The sequence below is a fragment of the Ptychodera flava genome, chromosome 3 (genome assembly GCF_041260155.1).
Source record: "Ptychodera flava strain L36383 chromosome 3, AS_Pfla_20210202, whole genome shotgun sequence".
NCBI lineage: Eukaryota > Metazoa > Hemichordata > Enteropneusta > Ptychoderidae > Ptychodera > Ptychodera flava.
The window spans coordinates 10,045,094-10,064,698 of NC_091930.1; the positions used below are offsets into that span (position 1 = coordinate 10,045,094).

Sequence of the window (19,605 nt, forward strand, 5' to 3'; positions counted from 1 at the left end):
ATATTCTGTCCCGTTTCCATCAAACTAACGATAGAGGGCGCTGTGGGTCAAACTCTGGGTCAAACCTGGGGTCAAACTCACATGCAAGAAGTGTACCTTATCGAATATTAAATTTGTATAGGCCAGAAGGAATAAAAGCAATGTGCCCAATGATAAAGTTGGCACGATGATAGCCCAGAACAGCTGAAAGATGACACATCACCTGGACGTGATTGGTCACGCTATAAAGACGTTTTGACTTATTTGATTTAAAGACTGGTGCCGTTGTATTGATATATATATAAAGAAGGATGTCGTGCATCTGCCTTCTGTTTTATTCACTGTGAACGTTTGAGGACTGGGGCATTGTCACGACTCAGATCATCAAAATTTTAAATCGAAAATGTCAAAACAAGTGTTTTAGAATATGATATATCAAGAATCACGACATCAGAAGGAGTGGACGTAATTTGTCACAGATTGTATAACGACACAGTTAGATTGCCTTCGTACGGTAGAACATAAATCAGTGCAGACACTCGACCAAACATTTTGTTTGTTCGATGTTTATTCATTTACGGTTCAAAATACGGCGCAATGCAGCCGATGTATGAACTGTGACAGCCTGCATTAGGGGAGAACCATTTGATTTCTGGGGGGGGGTATGGAGGATTTTGAGAAAAAAAAATTTGTCGCCAGGTGAGATAGAAGAAAAAAAAATTGATCCTGCCATGGCCTGAGAAAAAAAAAATTGTCATAACAGACAGAAGTGAAAAAAAAAATTGTCACAATGCCCCAGAAATTAGCAAAATTTGGAAACCCTTTCTCATGTATTCTTTGCCGGCGCGCCGCCATAGGCGGCGATAGGCGGCGCAAATGTTTTTACCACAAGCAATTCTTATGTTTTTTTCCCAGCACTTATGATATAAGCATGCACTACATAGGTCTACTTACACCTCAGTGCACTCAATGTTTTCCTTCCCTTTCCTGACCCAAGAAATCATATTTCAGGATTTCTGTTGCAATATCTCATGGCATTGTGAAAATGTTAAAACACAAGACAGGAGTCAATAAACTAGTGTTAAAATCAATATAGTATTCTCTCAATATAAATATATTAGGAAGATGTACAAGTTGACAATGAAAAATTGAGGAACAACAAATGTAATGAAATACAAGGGAGAGGGTCACTAAAAAAATTGAAAACTTCAGGGGGCGTTACTCAAAATGTGGAGAGGAAGAAGGGGGACGGGTTACTCAATTTATTTTGGCGAAATAAATTGAAACACATCTCAGATTGCACCATTGCACACATCCATTTCTCAAAATTTTCAATGCGAGAGGGGGGCACCCCCTCTCGTGCTCTCCCCCCTTGGCTCTTCTAACAGTGTTACTGGTAAAAGACAAATTTAAAATACCTATCGGATTGCACTACACTGCACCATGGCGCACATCAATTTCTCAAAATTTTCACAGGATCTAGGACAAAACTGAACTGTTGTGAATTCATCCTTTATTATCACAGAAACATGTTTTCATTTACCTCAGTTCAATGACCATTTTGACAGTTAAACATACCATATTCATGCTTTTCATTAGAAGCTGGCAGCTGGAGAAATGACACAAGAAGGTCACAAATTTTCTGTTCCTGTATATTTATTTATCTTCAGTCTCTGGCAAACAGAACTGTTTTTCACAAATTGTATTGTCATTGTTTGGTTGTTGAATATTGTGACACAAACACTGATCATGCATAAAATGTAAAAATATTGCAGTGTTCAATGTCATTTTCAAACAGTTTTACCGAGTGCAAAATAACCTGAAACTCCTCTCAGATTGGACCATTAAACACATCAATTTCCCAAAATTTCCAATACGAGAGGGGGAAACCCCCCCTCGTGCTCTCCCCCTTGGGGTGTTCTAACAGTTTCACTTAGTAAAAAAAAAAATTAAAAAACGCCTCTCAGATCGCACCAGACTGCACCATTGCACACATCAATATCTTAAACTTTCCATGCAAGATAGGGGAAAGCCCCTGTGACACTTTCCCCCTAAGCCTCTCACGTGTTCTCCCCCTGTACTTTCAAATTCTGCCCGGTCAGATATCCTGGTGAAAACCCTGTCATAATACCCATCCAAATTAAACAATATACTATATGGTTAGATACTGCGTGAGCTTTTATATCTTTATTTTATTGTGACTTGCAATTTCATTTTGATGGGTTCACCTTTTTTGAACCATCATGAGATAACTGATGATAGTCTAGCAGAGTACATCAGGATTTCAAAGGTCTTTACTGTTAAATTGCTGTATTTTGTAAATTTTACAAATACATGTATTTGCATTTAACTTTTCTAAGTGGGGGGGATCAGTCAAAATTTCAGAGTTAGAGAGGGGAGTTACTCAAATTCATCATGGTTGACGGGGGGTGTCACTTGAAATTTCTGAGTTTCAGGCCGTAAATAATGACGGCTCCCTTATATACAACGCATCACAAACTTGATGACAAAGAAAAAAAAATTTACATTGCTACTCCATTTGGAAAAAAAAAATTGATGCAGCTCTGACAGTAGAAAAAAAAAAATTGCTGTCACTGTGACAGGAAAAAAAAAATTGCTCCCATACCCATTTCCTCCATACCCCCCCCAAAAAAATCAAATGGTTCTCCCCTTACATGGTACGATGTCCCCTCATGTGGAACAGCCCGTGACGTCACGCTTTTAGGTAGCATTACTCCTTCTCATCCTGAAGTGAGACAGACCTGTTGAAGACAATATACCCAGTGTCAGTCAGTCAATGAATGAAATTCCATAAATTAGTGGCATTTGTGGTTACTACCCTGTAAGCTTACATTAGAAAATCCCTGACGACAAAATGGCGCTGACCAGGACGTTTGTCTTGTACGAGATGGAATAATGCCAATAAACGTGTAATGAAGTATATCTCTACTAATTTTGAGTCGTCGGAATATGCCATGGCACTGATGCTCAAGTAATGAGAGGGCGCCTGTCACTGGAGGTATATGAATATATTATAGTCGTGTGCTTTGTAATGGCGTCTTTTCCTATACCTTTGACAATTTCAGCGTAGAGCGCCAAAGAAAACCTTGATTACTACTTGATTACTGGATTATAATTATTGGCTGTATTATGCGAATAGCAAGCCCGCCCTTTATACCTGCAACCGCCCCTTGGAATGCCGCCACGTTGATACCAGCCTCATTCTGCTCATAATTGCGTCGATAACACTCCCTTTCGTCCGGTCCGCCTACCAACCCTCCGTACAACGTCTGAGGACTGGGGTTAGCCGTGTTGCGTTCTTTACCACCGCACGGTGCAGGTAAATCGGGACAGGAACTAAGAGATAGGAAAGTTAAAAATAGAATTCAGACATTCAGTGTTTTGGGCATCTTACCTCAGTTGTATTAACACAATATTAATTTGATCGGTGTTCGATTGTGGGTGATTGATCGTGATTGATCAATGCTTGGAGGTCGATAAATAGCACTAGAGATAGATGTTTATGCCAGACGAGTGGCAAAGTACGGTCAGAAGGAAAAGAGGGTATACAGACAGGCAAACAGACAATCAGACAGACAGACAATCAGATAGACAGACAGACAGACAGACAGACAGAAAGACAGCCACAGACAGAAAGACAGACAGATGCTATCGAATGGCGGGTTTTGGCGAATAGACAGACGCCTGTCGATCTACCAAACCCGCAATGCGGGCAGGATGTACAGAAAAGCAGAAAATTATGTTTAGATGGATTAAATAAATCAGCTTATGAATTGAAACTAATGTTTTAGCAACCAGGCTCACACTAAGTTGTATTATAGTTGTAGCACTGACCAACACAAATTCTGACGATTTTCAAAATTGCCATTTTTCTGAAGTTTTCCATTGGGCATGCGAATCTCATTTCTTCCTGTTCTGCAATTTGATCCCGACAAATAATATAAAGTGGTTCACATACTCAAAAATAAAGCAGATCTGTTTGCACTTACGCGCCTCTGTGATGCGGGCGAAGAGGAGGATATCGTCCGAAGCCGGTCAGGTAGCTTCTACCGCCGTCTCCCAGTATGTAGTGGATTTGACTCCTGGCAAAGTTGAGGTTGTCTTCGCTTTGAATTCCGTGTTTGGCCGCAATCAGAGCAATAAAAAGCTGATGTCCGCTAAAATTGAAGGGCCGAGTACATCAGATCCATGGTGATGATACCCATGGTATCACCACCATCACTTTGTAACAATGCGAAATGCTTGTTGGATGCGCTCAGATAACACGTGTAAATACAATGGCTTACTATGCACAATATTAATACATTTTATAGGTATACGAAGACAACAAATTCTACAGCTGATGTGATCTGGACCTGTCGTCGCTATACTACCATCTTCTTCGGCGTCGTCGTCGTCATCATCATCATCCGCATAGTCGTCGTCGTCATCGTCGTCGTTGCCACAATCGCCCTCGTTGACGATGTTTCACTTACAACAAACGAGGACACAAGTTTTTCTTCGTATTTCCTAACATGCAAATGACAAGCTTTTGTCCCATTCAGTGCATATCTCGTCGAAATTTTGCTACATACTTTGACATACAGATGGTCAAGTTTCCGTCCTTTTTATCCTCACCGTATTTTCAGAGAGGTTTTTGATCGTCATCGTTATAAATATCATCGTTATAAATGCTGTCACAGTCATTATCGATGTCGTCGTCGCCGTCACCATGTGACAGTCGTCCTTTACAGTCAAACTACGACAAGAAAGACAATATACCTGCTCTTTTCATTGGCCGATTCCGAGTATACATCGCAAGGCCCTTCCGCGTGTACCTACACTTACTTGAACCCCATCGAGCAAGACCGTCCACGAACGGCTTCAAATATTTTTCATCTTTCGTGGTGAGATACATCATTAGCTACATGTAGATATGAAATACCTCTTATTATATTGACTGCAATACATGTTTCCTTCGAAAGTTATCCACTCTATTTCCGAAAATCGTATCGAAGTAGGTATGTTACTGTACCAAACGGCCTACGGGTTATTTCCAACTGATGCACAAGGAAATCGGCGATTCATCGTTTTAAATATGTAAAGGAGTATGCTTTTATGTGTCAAGTCAAAAAATCAGCTTTTAAAGGGGAGAAAAACATTTAAGCAGTGCCATTTTCTGATTGATTTTGCAGCCCTTGTTGGAAGACCTCAACATTCTGTTCCTCATATACTTGTCACGTGTAAGTGCTGAATCACGCATAAAACGTGAATAAATTTATAGTTTGAAGTCTCTTGGAAGTAAACTGGCGTCTTGTGTTGCAATTTTTAAATCAACAGTACAGAAAACATTAAGAAGTTGTAATGCAATCGGTAAAATGACGTGTACATCACATGTTTACATCCATATCAAGCTCAGTCACTAGGAAACCAGGGGCGTTTCAAGACCAGGGGTGAAGGGGGACTGTGCCCACAACAAATGTTCCTTGTGATTCCCCCCCTGTATATTTGGACTCTATAGTTGCTTTAAAATCAGTATTTCACCGATCCTTTATTTGACAACAAATGCAGATTATCCGGTTCTAGATGTCTACCGGCATTAATTCGTGTATTCTGATCTCTCTGTTCTCGTTTCAATGTCAAAGAATACGACTATGATGACGTCATCTCCAAGACCATCATGTTCTACGAGACACAGCGGTCAGGACTTTTGCCTTCTGGTAACAGAATTCCATGGCGAGGAGACTCTGTCTTGATGGACACGGGTTACCATGGTGAGGATTTCACAGGTGGATTGTATGACGGTGAGTATTCCTGGAATTTCTTTCATCCTTTCCACTTATTACTCAATGTATCCTTAACCTCGTTCAAGACTGATGTTGATCATATTCCTCTCCATGCTGAACTCCCTGCGTGTCACTCTCTGTGTGTCCAGCCGTCTGTCTGTCTATCTGTATGTATCTGTCTGTCTGTCTATCTGTCTGTCTGTCTGTCTGTCTGTCTGTCTGTCTGTCTGTCTCTGCGGCACTACGTATGTGCATGATCGAAAGGCCACGGTTACATCACGTGTCAGGTTATTTGTCAGAGTGTTTGAGTGTTTGACATCTTAGCATAATCCATCTTCCATTGTATATCGTTATTTCTCATTGTATTTCAACCTGCTATATCGAACGTAATGATGGATTCCATGAAAACAGGTGCCTTGAGGTTCCAAGACACGAAATTGACCTTTTTATCTAACAATTATCTGGTGGTTAATAAGCACGAAACCCCCGTAAATTATACATTTTCTGAAAGCCTCGATACATTCTGCACTCTTCATTTATACAGTGCTAGATACAGGGGAAAATTTTGGTAACCACAGTGTCACCATTGCTTACATAACTATCACGTTACAGGTAATTTGCATAACCTTTGTCTCAATACTTCAAAATATCAGACTCAAACTTACTGTAATGCAAGCTGTCATGACGCCTCTCCAAAATATTTCTCAGATTTTTTCTATCTTGCTTAGTTTTTTTTGGATCACAATTTTAAAGAAATGAATAGGGTTAAGTTCTCCGCTCTGAAAGTTTTTTCTGACATGATTTAAAACAATTCTGAGACACACTTTGGAACATCCTTAGGACAGCTTGCACTCACACATATTTCAGCCATATATCTCAAAGCATTGAAACAAAACATAGGGAAAACCGATTTTGGAAAGGTTATGCAAATTGCCTGTCACGTGATAGTTATGAAAACAATGGTAATACTATGGTAACCAAAATGTTTCCTTATATCTCGGCTTTTCGAAAATATATAATTTACGGGTGTTCTGAGCTTATAAAGCACTAGAGAAATAGTAGCTTAAAAAAGGTCAATTTCTTGTCGTGGAACCTTAAGGTATAGACAGCGCCTCGGGGACGGATAGTGGGATTCCATAATGTATATAATTCTTTTCCGATTTACCACGTATGGGGGCTCATTTTAAATATTTTGGAGAAAGAAACTCTTTCACCATCTGATAGTTTTTCGAATATCCAAAACTTAATTAACCCCCTACAGTTAACACAGGAATGACGGCCATTTTGAATTTCGAATATCGCGAAATGTTTGGTATAGACCACATTTATTTCGCTAGTTCTAAACTTTGCGAGGTAAGTGAATACTTGAAAGTTTCATTCAGGAAAATGTTAGCAAAAGTCTGTCTTTCACTTCATTTGAGGCGCATACTACCTTAAGTCGTGCTTTACAGTCAATCAGGATTGATTAATATAAGGGCAGCTTTCTCCGATAGAAGCACCTCACCTTGGTTACCCCTCCAAAGTCATAATGATTGGTCCCTTCATCGTTATCAGTTTTGAATCGTATAATTGTTAACCACCGTTTCTCTCCCTCGTCACAATGATAATTCAGTTCATCGATTCACCCTCTCAACAGCCGGAGATCACATCAAGGTCACGTTCAAGCACACCGCCACGGTGTGGAAACTGGCCTGGGCGTTCTTGGAGTTCAGAGACGCATACGAAGAGGCCGACCTCGTCGATGTCTTCTATGACACGCTGGTATGGGGAAACAACTACACCATGAAATTACACACCAAACCCAACGAGTTCTATGTACACGTAGGTCTCTTAGTACATGTCTTATTTATTCTTCTGGAAAGCATGCGTAAAATTCTGCACTCTTCGTTTATACACTGAAAGATCCGAGGCGCAAAGTTTTTATAGACTCCCCTCTCGCTAGGTATCGAAGTGTTGCGAGTGTAACGAAGGCTGGGAAAAGAAGTCAAATAACAGCGAAATATCAATGCGCAGCGTGTTTAAGTCGGGACTTAATTTGGCTTCGCAACACTTGTTCGCATTTGCATACAACTTTGCACCTCGTAAATTGCACTAGATGTCTTAGTTAGTACTGAGTTCCATGACGATTATGTCCCCTATACATCGTTTAATATTATCGTGCCGACTTTAGAGTTTACCGTTCCAGGTGTGCATCCGACGATGCATGTGACGTCATCTCTGACGTGAACACCGGCCCTGAAATTTTGCCTTAAATTATTTTACCGTCAGGAGATTTAAACATATTTCTACTTGACTACAATGTGAGCAAAATGAAATCTCAGTGTTACTGATCGGTGCCGTGACTAGTCTTGTATATGACTTCATACCTCAGTTGTATTAAAAACAAACCACAAACAAAGTAAACTTACAAAGAAAAAGACGAGCAAAAATTGCCAGCAAGTGAGTAAATCTGAAAAAATATATATACCGATATAGGTTTTGTGTATCTGACTCAAACAAGATGTAAAGCTCCGATAACATTCTAGGCCTAAGTCATATTTTTCAGAGCTGTCCAAATTCCAAATAAAGTAAACACGCGTCGAATCCTTAATACACGACTGAAGACAGGCATATCAAAATTGTTTTGGCTCGAAAGGTATGTCAGTAATGTCACTATTATAATGTGTGTGTTGTGCTGCGCAGAACAAACATAATCGATCACAAAATAATCCATTATTGAAAAGTTGACATATATGAACACCTGTTCCATTTTCACTAGGGTTTACCACGGTGACATAGTTATCTGTGTGTGTTTTTGCGACACAATGGTGCCATAATATTTCGAGGTCCTGTTGGTCGGCGATTTCTGTAAACTGTGGACCATTGTTCCGAAATTGTAAAACTAGGTTGCCTTATCACTAATGGATGACGAAAATGGAATGCTATCGCCATAGCAAACATAAATGTTGTGAAAATACCAATATGCGAATGTTTGATTTCAATATCAGTATGAATCAAGCTAATACGAGCCATAGTGATCATGTCTTGCAGAGTTTGCTCTGAATGTTATTAATAAACATGTCCATTGCGAATTTGCGATTACTTCAATCAGTGCTTGTAGGCCTAACGTGCGTTGCTGAACTCTTGTGAATAAAACGATGCCGCTGTATTTCTACACGTCATGCCATCCCAAGGCCATTTCACTTTGTTTATGATATTTGTGGTGCGCCTAATATCAACATTGAGCCCTTGGTGCGAGACAAACTAGTAAACATCAGCCGTCAACGAGCATGCATACAATAAGAACTTGACCAGTTCACGACATTACTGTATGTGCACGAGCGATCGAATGTGCATATACAGAGTGAACTGGTCAAATACAGAAAGGTATAACCTTTGCTGAGGTGCTCTACTACAGTAATTATTAACACTTTAACAACATATATCTTTCTTCCATGAATATGACTTTGTTTGTGTACCGTCTATTTACTGTCTGTTTTGTGTTGTTTTGTGTCTATGTTTACAACTATTGTCTTACGAATTCTGACCTAATGTCTTCGGAGTATGGATTGGTATGATTGCGATTTCTTTAACAACATAATATTCTAGTGCGAAACGTTAAAACTTCGTTTTCTCTACAACTGGAGATTTCGCTCGTGTTTCAAGTATACTTTATGGCCAATACAGCAGTGGTGTTTCAAAGAGAGGGGGTTGTCCCCCTTGCGGCGGCGTTGATAAACAGTGCGTCGTATCACAGAGATTGACGATGAATGTCTAGCTCATGTGAAGAAAATTCAGTATTTGATGCAAGCGTGTTTATAGTTCACCAGTTTTGTGTCCTTCCAATTTAACTGCAATAGGTTGCGAAGTAAAGTTGGTTGTCCTCCTTGTTTATACTGAGCTGCTACGGTATCTGTCGCCAGTTTATATATGCCCGGCCGCTGTTTTTGAAATCTAGATATGCACAGGGGATGTTGGGATATGTTGTGCATACCAAGACATCCGTTACATGGTTCCAGTCGCAGTCAGGACGACCCTCGTTTCAACGGCCCTACCAATTATATTTTTTCACCATCAATATAGAGGTACAATGAAAAACATGGTGATATTTGCCTTCTTTTGAACGTAACAGGTGGCTGACCCTAAACTGGATCACAAGTACTGGGGCAGACCAGAAGAGATGACGATGGATCGACCAGCTTACCCTTCAAATGAAACCCACCCTGCCACTGAAGTGGCGGGAAACGGCGTCGCCTCTCTCGCGGCGTCATACCTGGTCTTCAAAGACGTTAGTGAGTATATGTCGAGTGGAATCGTTGAATAGAAAAAAAAAACGCGGGGTTTGAACACGTGACAGATAAAAATAATTGTGATGTGGCTAGCCGTGGATTGTTTGATTGTTTGGATTGTTCCACAGCCCGTATATATATTCATTAAATTCTAGATCAGATGAAATTCACGACCGACAGTGTCACCCACTTAGTGGAGACATCAGCGATCAAAACTCGGCTCGGCTACTCCCCACCTCCCAATATATAATTTCCCCCTAAATTTACACATTTGTAAGAAATCGGCTTTTCTATCAAAAATAGTACTTTTTTTCTGCTGATATTTATCCCGTTTTAACCATCGCCCACAAAATGTAATGCCCTATCCCTTACGAGGAGAGAGGGGGCAAGCTGTCCCAATGATAACGATATCCCTTTTTTCATTCATACAGATGGATTATATGCAAATGAATTACTGCGTCACGCGAGAGAACTCTACGACTTCGCCGAACAGTTCAGGGGAACATGTCAGGACAACATACCCGAATTAGAATTTCAGTAAGTGCCATGTATTACTTGTGAACATTCAGACAGCTAGGATTGCTTTGTATGCAAACATCCACATGCACACACATTTACTCATACCTGCCTGCCTACTTGTTTGCCTCCTTTCCTTCCTCCCTCCCTTCCTTTCTCCCTCCCTCCTTACCTAACTAACATAGTAGTAGTATCTACCTATATACCCACACTTCTGCATACATACATACATACATACATACATACATACATACATACATACATACATACATACATACATACATACATACATACATACATACATACATACATACATACATACATACATACATACATACATACATACATACATACATACATACATACATACATACATACATACATACATACATACATACATACATACATACATACATACATACATACATACATACATACATACATGCATGCATGCATGCATGCATGCATGCATACTATTATATACACATATATTTTCCTGGGTTGTGATGTATGCTAAGGTCAACAGCTTCAGCTGTCTGTCAATATACTTTACTCGGCATTTCCTTTAAACCATAGGCAGTAGTTCTCTACTGTCTATGTTTAAACATTGTAACGGACAATACAGTACTTAATTGTACTTTTTAGCATTTACTATTTAGCTACTTATTTAATTTAGTAACAAATATCGCGGCAAAAATAAATGCCTGTTGCCCTTTTGTGCTCAGCATGGGTTTCTTCCGCGCAGATCAACAGCCACTAATCTTCTGTCATACAACAAGTTTATTACTGAGGCTGTTTCCACTGGTCTTCAAGTAGATACCATTTACACCGATTTTTCAAAGCATTCGATTCAGTTAATCATCAGCTTTTGGTTCACAAATTAAATTATTACGGCATACATGGAAACCTACTCTCTTGGTTTTGTTCGTACCTAGAGGGTAGGAGACAAAGGGTTGTCATCGGTGGGCACGAGTCTGCGGAAATGTGTGTTCCCTATGGTGTTCCTCAAGGCTCACTACTGGGTCCGCTTTTATTTATTTATATATCAATGACTTGCCCATGTCTATCCATCATTCGACCATGTTTCTGTATGCCGACGATTCGAATTTTCTCGGATCATCAAAACTGAATCGGATTGCAGACTATTGCAATCAGATATCTCTCTTGTGGTAATTGGTGCAAAGCATGGAAAGTTAAACTAAATCTTAAAAATGTTTTGTTATTTCATTCTCCAACAAGCGTATTCCGGTTCATTCCAATTATAAGCTTTATAAGCAATCAATCACGCGTGTTGATGTCATCAAGGATCGTCTTGGTGTTTATTTCTCCAAAAATCTAAGCTTTGTACATCACATCAATTGCACAATCAAAAGAGCACATCAATTGGTCGGTTTTATTAAACGGACTTGCTGTGACTTCACTAATACCACTGCCATCAAAAGTATTTACATTGCACTTGTTAGGAGTATCCTTGAGTATTGTTCAGTAGTGTGGTCTCCACACCAGAAGTCGTACATTGACAAAATTGAACGAGTTCAGAAGAAATTTATTAAATTTCTTTGTTTTAAGGAGGGTATGGAGTACAATGTTGATAATTATTTTACATTATGTTCTTATTTTAAACTTTCGCCTCTTTTTATTCGTCGTCAAGTTTTAGATCTTTGTTTTATTCACAAGTGTGTCAATTTCATTACCGATTGTCCAGATATTAATAGCTCCTTCACTTTCTTTGTGCCCCCAAGGCGTCTCAGGTCTTCTGACCTTTTCCGGATACCAAATCACCGCGTTAACCTGTCTAAATATTGTTTTTCGTCTCGGGCAATGTCACTTTTAAATAGTGTCTATCGTTTTGATATTGATTTTTTACCAGTCTTAGTGCTTTTAAAACCCAAGTGTCATCTGTTTTATTATCTCTTGCTGATAGTCATTTTACTATCGAGAGTTTTTGATGTTTGTCAGTCTCTGTTGTTACTTGTTTAGTGCCTTTTTTTAAAAATTAGTTTCTGCATATTGTAATTTGTCTTTTTCATGTTTTAATTTTTCTCTGTTTGCATCCAGTTATTGGGCTATGCCTGTTGGATGTCAGAATGAATAAATAAATAAATAAAACTGCGTTCAACAATTGAACGCCTTACATTTACCCCACCTAAATCACAATCTTCCCAACGATATTTACGCTTCAGGGGCGGGGATTACGAAGACGAACTCACAAACGCCGCTCTCTGGATGTACCTTGCCACCAACGAGACAAGTTACCTGGACGACGCCAAAGAATTTTTCGATGAGTTTAACCTGAAGAAGACCGACGCCCTGTTCACGAGAAATAGGGTTACAATCGCCCTCCAGGTAAGTGGTATCGTAGGGGGCGCTTGTGATATGCCCTGTGCAGGGAATAAATACAAAGGGAAAACCGACAAAGATGTTTGTATAAAGGTATTCGCAAGTAGATTCTAGCGGGCATTATCATTACTGGCGGGCAGAGAAATTTTACACCGCTGTGGAAAGCCTGTACAACGTTTATGAAAAGATAACGCAAAATGATTCGGTTCGGAAAGGACTTTTGCGTATTATAAGAGGGCAAGTATTGACTTTTGTGGCAGCGAGTTTAAAGGTATACAGTCCGTTCCTTGGTATACAAAATGCTCATATGAGGGCGCTGTTTTTAATAAGCGGCCACCCGCTTAACATCTGTGATTGGTTAGATTTTCTCTTTCCACGGTAGCTGTGGGAATACTGGAACAGGTTACTGTATACCTTTAATTGTGAGGGGGGAATTGTAACTTGGAGAGGAGGGAGCTGAATTGAGAGAGGGGAAAGCTGGTAACTTGGAGGGAATATCTTTAAATCACAGTGCAGAGGGTCCCGCCGAGTCAAATCAGTTCGAAATATTTTGGAATAGTAAATTCAATAAGCGAACCTTTGGTCAAAAATTTTCAAAATATACTGGATAGTTTCACAAAGAAATGTACATATGCAATCATGTTTTTATTTTTATCCGTAGTTAATGATGTACCTGACCACCAACGACGATCAATACTTGGAACCATTTGTGGATGGTCTTTCCCGATGGGAACGAGATAGGTGTACTTACACCAGGAAGGGGCTAGCAATGTATACTTGGAACAGACCAATGAAAAGAGCCGGTATGTTGATTTCCTTATCGTGTTTTAGCCACCAAGGACGACTAGCCCGTAACGACGATGACGACGACGATGATGGAGATGATGATGATTATGAAAACAATGACGGCGACGACGACGTCGACGGCGCCGACAACGATAATGATTAGGACGAAGAAAACATATTGACTTTACAAGTGATGTTCATGATGATGATGATGATGATGAAATCGATGACTGCGCCAACGACGAGGAAGATGGTCGGATGGCGCTCTTAGACAGATACTCGGCCTCTCAGAGATTTAACCTTTTCACCACCATGGTTTGGCCCAAACCCATTGTTATCAATGGTGATTGTGGACCTGTATACAGGGAATTGGGGGTGAACAGGTTAAAATACTTTTCTTATCATTTGGAAACTCTTAAAATAAATTAAGATGTGTGATTTGGTTTATTTGGTACCAAAATGTGCCCGGTGATTCCTAATTTATACTCCTGATTATAAAAGAAAACAGTGGATTCTTTCTTCGAGGAAATTTTGAGCATAAGTATGTCTTTCAGTGTCAAGGCTCATACTACCTTAATTATGCCTTGTTGGAAACAGCGTATAATATTTTGAAATAAGTACACTCAACTTGAATTTCACATTTGCACAAAGCAATGACGCATATATAGTTCTTGCATCACTACCATTTAAATGTACTCGGTCCTTCAATTCCAGCGGACATCAGCTTCCTGGCTCTGATTGCCGCTAAACACGGAATTCACAGCGAAGAGTACTTCGACTTTGCACGTGGCCAAATCCACTACATACTGGGAGATGGTGGTAGAAGCTACCTGACCGGCTTTGGACGATATCCCCCCGTCCGTCCGCATCACAGGGGCGCGTAAGTCCCAATATATTTGCTTATTCTTGAATGTGTTGAATGAATTAGACTTTCATATCGAACAAATATTGTAATGAAGCTTATATCGACTCAAGAATCAGCGTACAATGCAGCGTGCAATGCATGTAAAATGAGGAACCATGTGAAAAAAATTACAATAGTAAAATGTCATCAAAATCCTTATAAATCGTACGTTTTTATGTAAGAAATTTCGTACAAGTTACCTCGATAAGCTATAGTCGCTTCACTGTTTAACAATAATTTACCATTAAAAATTTAAACAGTTTTATTTAAATTGTCTATCGCAGTCTGTCTCTAAATTCTCTCTAACTTATATTCTAGCTGACTGTCTGTCTTTCTATATACTTCCTTCTGTTAGTCCATTCACCTATACCAGTCTCTCTCTCTCTCTCTCTCTCTCTCTCTCTCTCTCTCTCTCTCTCTCTCTCTCTCTCTCTCTCTCTCTCTCTCTCTCTCTCTGTCAACCTAACAATCGCATCCGGCCCGTCTTTCCATCCATCAAGGCATCGACCTATACATTGTTGACATATATCCACTAATGCTGTCGATTTCTTAAGCTTGCTTCGTTGGTAATTACGGTCGCCATGTCTTCCAATTAATACTGAAGTAAAGTGTGTAAAACACCAAAAGTGTTACTATTCGTCTCGATTTTTTCCTCGAACGAAGATCCTGTCCCGATTTGCCCGCACTGTGTGGTAAGCAAGAACGTGACTCGCCTGACCCCAGTCCACAGACGTTGTACGGAGGGTTGGTAGGCGGACCGGACGAGAGGGAATGTTATTTCGATCATCGAAGGAACTGGATGCAGAATGAAGCTGGTATTAACGTGGCGACATTCCAAGGGGCGGTTGCAGGTACAGTGCGAATTGTATTCGCTAAACACTATCCGAAATTGCATTTTGAACGATTATGTAATATTGATTTGGCGTGACGTCATCGAGGCATGTCACTTGTACTATAAATTGAATTAAAGTAATACACGCCTCGAAATTGAAAGACTTCAACGTTTGCTCAAACTTTCCTCAAAGAAACTTGCAACCACAACAGTTGCATTTCAAAATCCGAATACAACATTGGAGCAACCGTTGCTAGTTTTGGTACTATCGAAAAAATTACCCCAAAATTCCCGGCATAGGAATATTCCAAATGGCTGCAACCCATGTGTAATCTCGATTGGGGACACGAACTTTCGATTTTCACAAAAGTGTAGTAAGCTGGTGAAAATTGTATTTGTCCCACGAGCTTCAAAATGGGTCCCCAAAAAGTGGTTGAGGGGAAAAGTATTGCAACGGTTTAAGAGTCGAAATGTCTGTCTCCTAGGGGCATTCTATTTATTCTAGTTTATACACACTTTGTTCAATAAGTTCTCTCATTTCGTCTCATTCGCTGTCTCTTCTTTACAGTGACATGCGCCCTCAACTGTGTATTTGAAGCGTACAGGCGGAGCATTTTGACACATAGCTTTTCTGAGTCTTGTCGATTAGATAGACAACGATAGGCGAGGCAAACCATCGCGTTGTCGATTAAGGGTCTGATAGCTGATCTAATACCGTGTATACCTGAGCATGTGGTCTGATCATTAGGTCATATAAAGAAAATCCTTTGTTTGCCGTCCTTGGATTTTTGAAAAACCAACGAACCGGCCAGCCAGGGGAAAAAAACAAACACAGATAAAAAACACACATGTATTACCATAAGCTCAATGTTTATTTGGTTCCTTTTGGAAAAATAATATTTTTATTTGTTTTCTTAGTTTTCTCTGAAAATCTAGCAGCAAGCGGTATTTTAATTTAAGCGTCTTAGTGGGTTGTCGGCCACTTCACTGAAAATACATGTATGTTATTTCGCACGATATAAGCCTCCGTAGTTGATTCGTTGCCATCTGAGTTCGAATGATTAGGAACCATTACACGTAATTTCTTGGTTCACGGATTGATTCTGAATATGTCTTTTTTCACAGGCTTGTCACACTTCAGGAAGCAAAGCGATGGAACTCCATAAGGCTACTAGCTCGCTGAGAAGAAAGAATAAATTGTAACTTTTCGTTTTTAATTACCGTATTTTACCCTAACTGACGTCGGACCACGCGTTCAGACTGATAATATTCGCTTAAAATACCCGTTGTTGTCTATCTTCCTGCTCTATACAAATTGTGTAGACGCATATAACCAGATTAAGAGTGTGATACCTTACTTCACGATGTGTTAAAATTTATCATTTCAGTCGCTTGATGGCGCTGTGGAATGACAGTAGACGGCGACTGTCGGACGTAGTCGATCGTTTAGTTGCTATTGCGTTATTTTTTAGCGCTGTAATCCATCGCACTTCAATTTTTTTGAACAATGCACGAATAAAAATCTAACAAACCAAAATGCTTCATTCAGTTCTTGTGCTGATACGTTCTGTGATAAAATAATACCCTATTGGGCCGTAATAATGTTCATCTTCTGCGAGTTATTTTGAGTCACGTTTGTTATGCTGTCATGTAAGAAAAAGAGGAATTGTCACGCGTGTTGTTGTCTAGAAAATTGTTCACGTAGAAATATTACCATGTTATACGTTGCTTCTTAATAAATTGCGCCCGCATTGCCATACAGAGCTTTGTTGACAGCTATAGCGTATCGATTAGAAAACTTTTTCCCCATGGCATAAACACTTCAATTTATCTTATGCTCCATGTCACGAAGTAAAATGTGTTAATCGATCACGACATGATTAAAATCCAATGTGGAGATGGGTTGGTCTTTTACGCGAATGTGCTGTTGTCTTTATTTCCGAAGTCTTCCCTTCAGTACGTAGAACAGCGGAAATAAATATTTTAAGTTCACAGCATAATTGCGTAAAATCCCCACCCCTATCTCTACATTGAATTTGAATAAGATCGCGTTCAAGGGAGGGGGTAGTCAGAACCGCGCCTATTAGACTTTTTTGTTTACAATGTATTTCCAGCACGATATCTTAATGCATCACATCAAAATAGCGGCAACATTTAAATCTGTACGATGTATATTACAACAAACATAATGTAACTTTAGTCAATCGCCAATGTACCTTGGATGCTGTGTTCACATTAGTTGTATGGGTCCCGTACGACCGTGAGCGCAGTTACGACGACACCCTCCCTTTAATCAGTAGAATGTAAAGTGCATTCTTACTACGGTATTGGTTCAGTATGCAAATAAACTGAAGATGAGTCATTATCAACGGAGAATACTAATTTGACTGAAATCAAGCTCTGTTGGGACAATTATTGCTACCTGAAAAAATAGCATCTTAGCGAGATACCATTTATTATATAATACCAGTATATTGATCACGCAAATACTACCGATCCGATTGGTCGAGACGACGTGAAAATAATCGTGCTATATTGGCGATATAGTACGGTTAGAACACGAGCAATAGTGAATGCATATATGCTTCATGTCAGACTTTAAAATTGCTAGTATATAAACCACCTCGGCAACGTTACGGGTATACCACCCGATTTCGACCACTTCACTCCATACACGTAAATGCATTCACTATCACTTGTGCAAATAATGTCGTGAAATGGTCAAATCTCGTGGTATACCGTCGATGGGTTTGGCATAGTAGTTCTGCGCCGATATTGACTTCTTTCCTCAGTCAGTATTTTCACCGGTTATCACTGTCATACTTTCACAAGTAAACACAGTGAAGACACCTCAAAGCACTTCCTTCTATCAACAAACTAGCAATCCATGATATATTCGTAGGACATCAAGTTAACTTCTGTAATTCTTTGACTAGATTTAAAGACAACTTTGTGTTACTTTGTGATGATGAACGTGATCATCTCTTTAGAATCATTCTGAGCACTGAGTTGTGGCAGGTCAGTGCGCTCAGTGCATTTCCAATGATAAAACAGGTCACGATATAACAGAGCGTTTCTGTGTATTTCAAAGCCCCTACAATACTTCAAATTCTTCTCGTCATTGCAGCAAGGGGACACAATTTCCTTAATTTCCTTTTAAATAAGCTTACTAGAGCATTTTGGATAAAAACCCTAGAGGGATATACTTAAATTATATCATTATTCTTTTACTATTGTAAATCAAAGGATGACCGTAATATATCTGTATTAAGGGTCATTTATGGAGGTATACTATATAGGCAACAGAGACATCATGTAGAAATTGTAAACATTCTACTATTCATAACTTCTTTAACAATCATGTTTTCTTTGACAGTACAGCTGACCTGCTGTCTGTATATGCCTATATACTGACAACTTTACATTTGACTGTCACAAAGTCTGTTGATGAGTTTTGAAGTAATAAAAATGCCCTTATCAATATCTGGATATCATCTTCATAGCATAGCGGTGATCATTAAAAGCATCTTTTGACACTGAAACCATACGGTACCATTCAGACATGTCCTTCCTACCCCAGTCTAATAATGATATAAGTATAATGATACAGACCATGATACTGAAACAGGAATCACCATTATAATTAGCCTTTGATCATCAAAAAACTAATGTTTGGGTTAGGGGGCGATGTATATCTCAGTTCATTTCCAATGCACAAAGTAGCAATGATATTTATACCTGTAGCCCGTAAAGAATGCAAGAAGCAATGGCATAGAGAATGATAATTACAGACTGGGTACGTGAATATATGAATTTGAAAAAATGTTGAATTTTGTAATCTTGCGTACGATTTGTAAATAAATGTGGTAGATTTATTTCTTAATATGAAGATTTATTTAGAGAAGGTGTTCTGGGTCTGTGTCCAAATAAATGAATTTCATGCTAGCAATTTTAATATATTGACGTTCAAGTTCCCTGAATATTGAAATTTGGCAATTAAATTTACATAACCACGTTTTCACAGTGTCTGCATTTTTTATTTACTAGTGGTAAGGTCTTATTCATCACTAAAAATCAAAGAAGACAAACATTGGCCAGCTACAATGGCTTACATTCCTAATTTTTGTTATCGTATACGGTTTAGGATGTGAAAACTTCATCTGAATTAGGCGTTCTTGACTGCTCAATTTTGTC

General features: G+C 39.3%; 1 protein-coding gene across 1 annotated transcript in view; it reads left to right on the plus strand.

Annotated features, from left to right (window-relative positions):
* The window catches only part of LOC139129520 (endoglucanase A-like), an 88,879-nt gene extending 72,087 nt beyond the window's left edge, over positions 1 to 16,792 (plus strand). Inside the window, exons 3-11 of the mRNA XM_070695155.1 lie at positions 5,625 to 5,783; positions 7,402 to 7,586; positions 9,877 to 10,036; positions 10,465 to 10,570; positions 12,733 to 12,895; positions 13,551 to 13,692; positions 14,390 to 14,555; positions 15,243 to 15,430; positions 16,537 to 16,792. Of these exons, the coding sequence (XP_070551256.1) occupies positions 5,660 to 5,783; positions 7,402 to 7,586; positions 9,877 to 10,036; positions 10,465 to 10,570; positions 12,733 to 12,895; positions 13,551 to 13,692; positions 14,390 to 14,555; positions 15,243 to 15,430; positions 16,537 to 16,577 (1,275 nt within the window). The 5' untranslated portion in view covers positions 5,625 to 5,659 and the 3' untranslated portion in view covers positions 16,578 to 16,792. The remainder of the gene's footprint in view (positions 1 to 5,624; positions 5,784 to 7,401; positions 7,587 to 9,876; positions 10,037 to 10,464; positions 10,571 to 12,732; positions 12,896 to 13,550; positions 13,693 to 14,389; positions 14,556 to 15,242; positions 15,431 to 16,536) is intronic.
* The last annotated feature ends 2,813 nt before the right edge of the window (positions 16,793 to 19,605 follow it).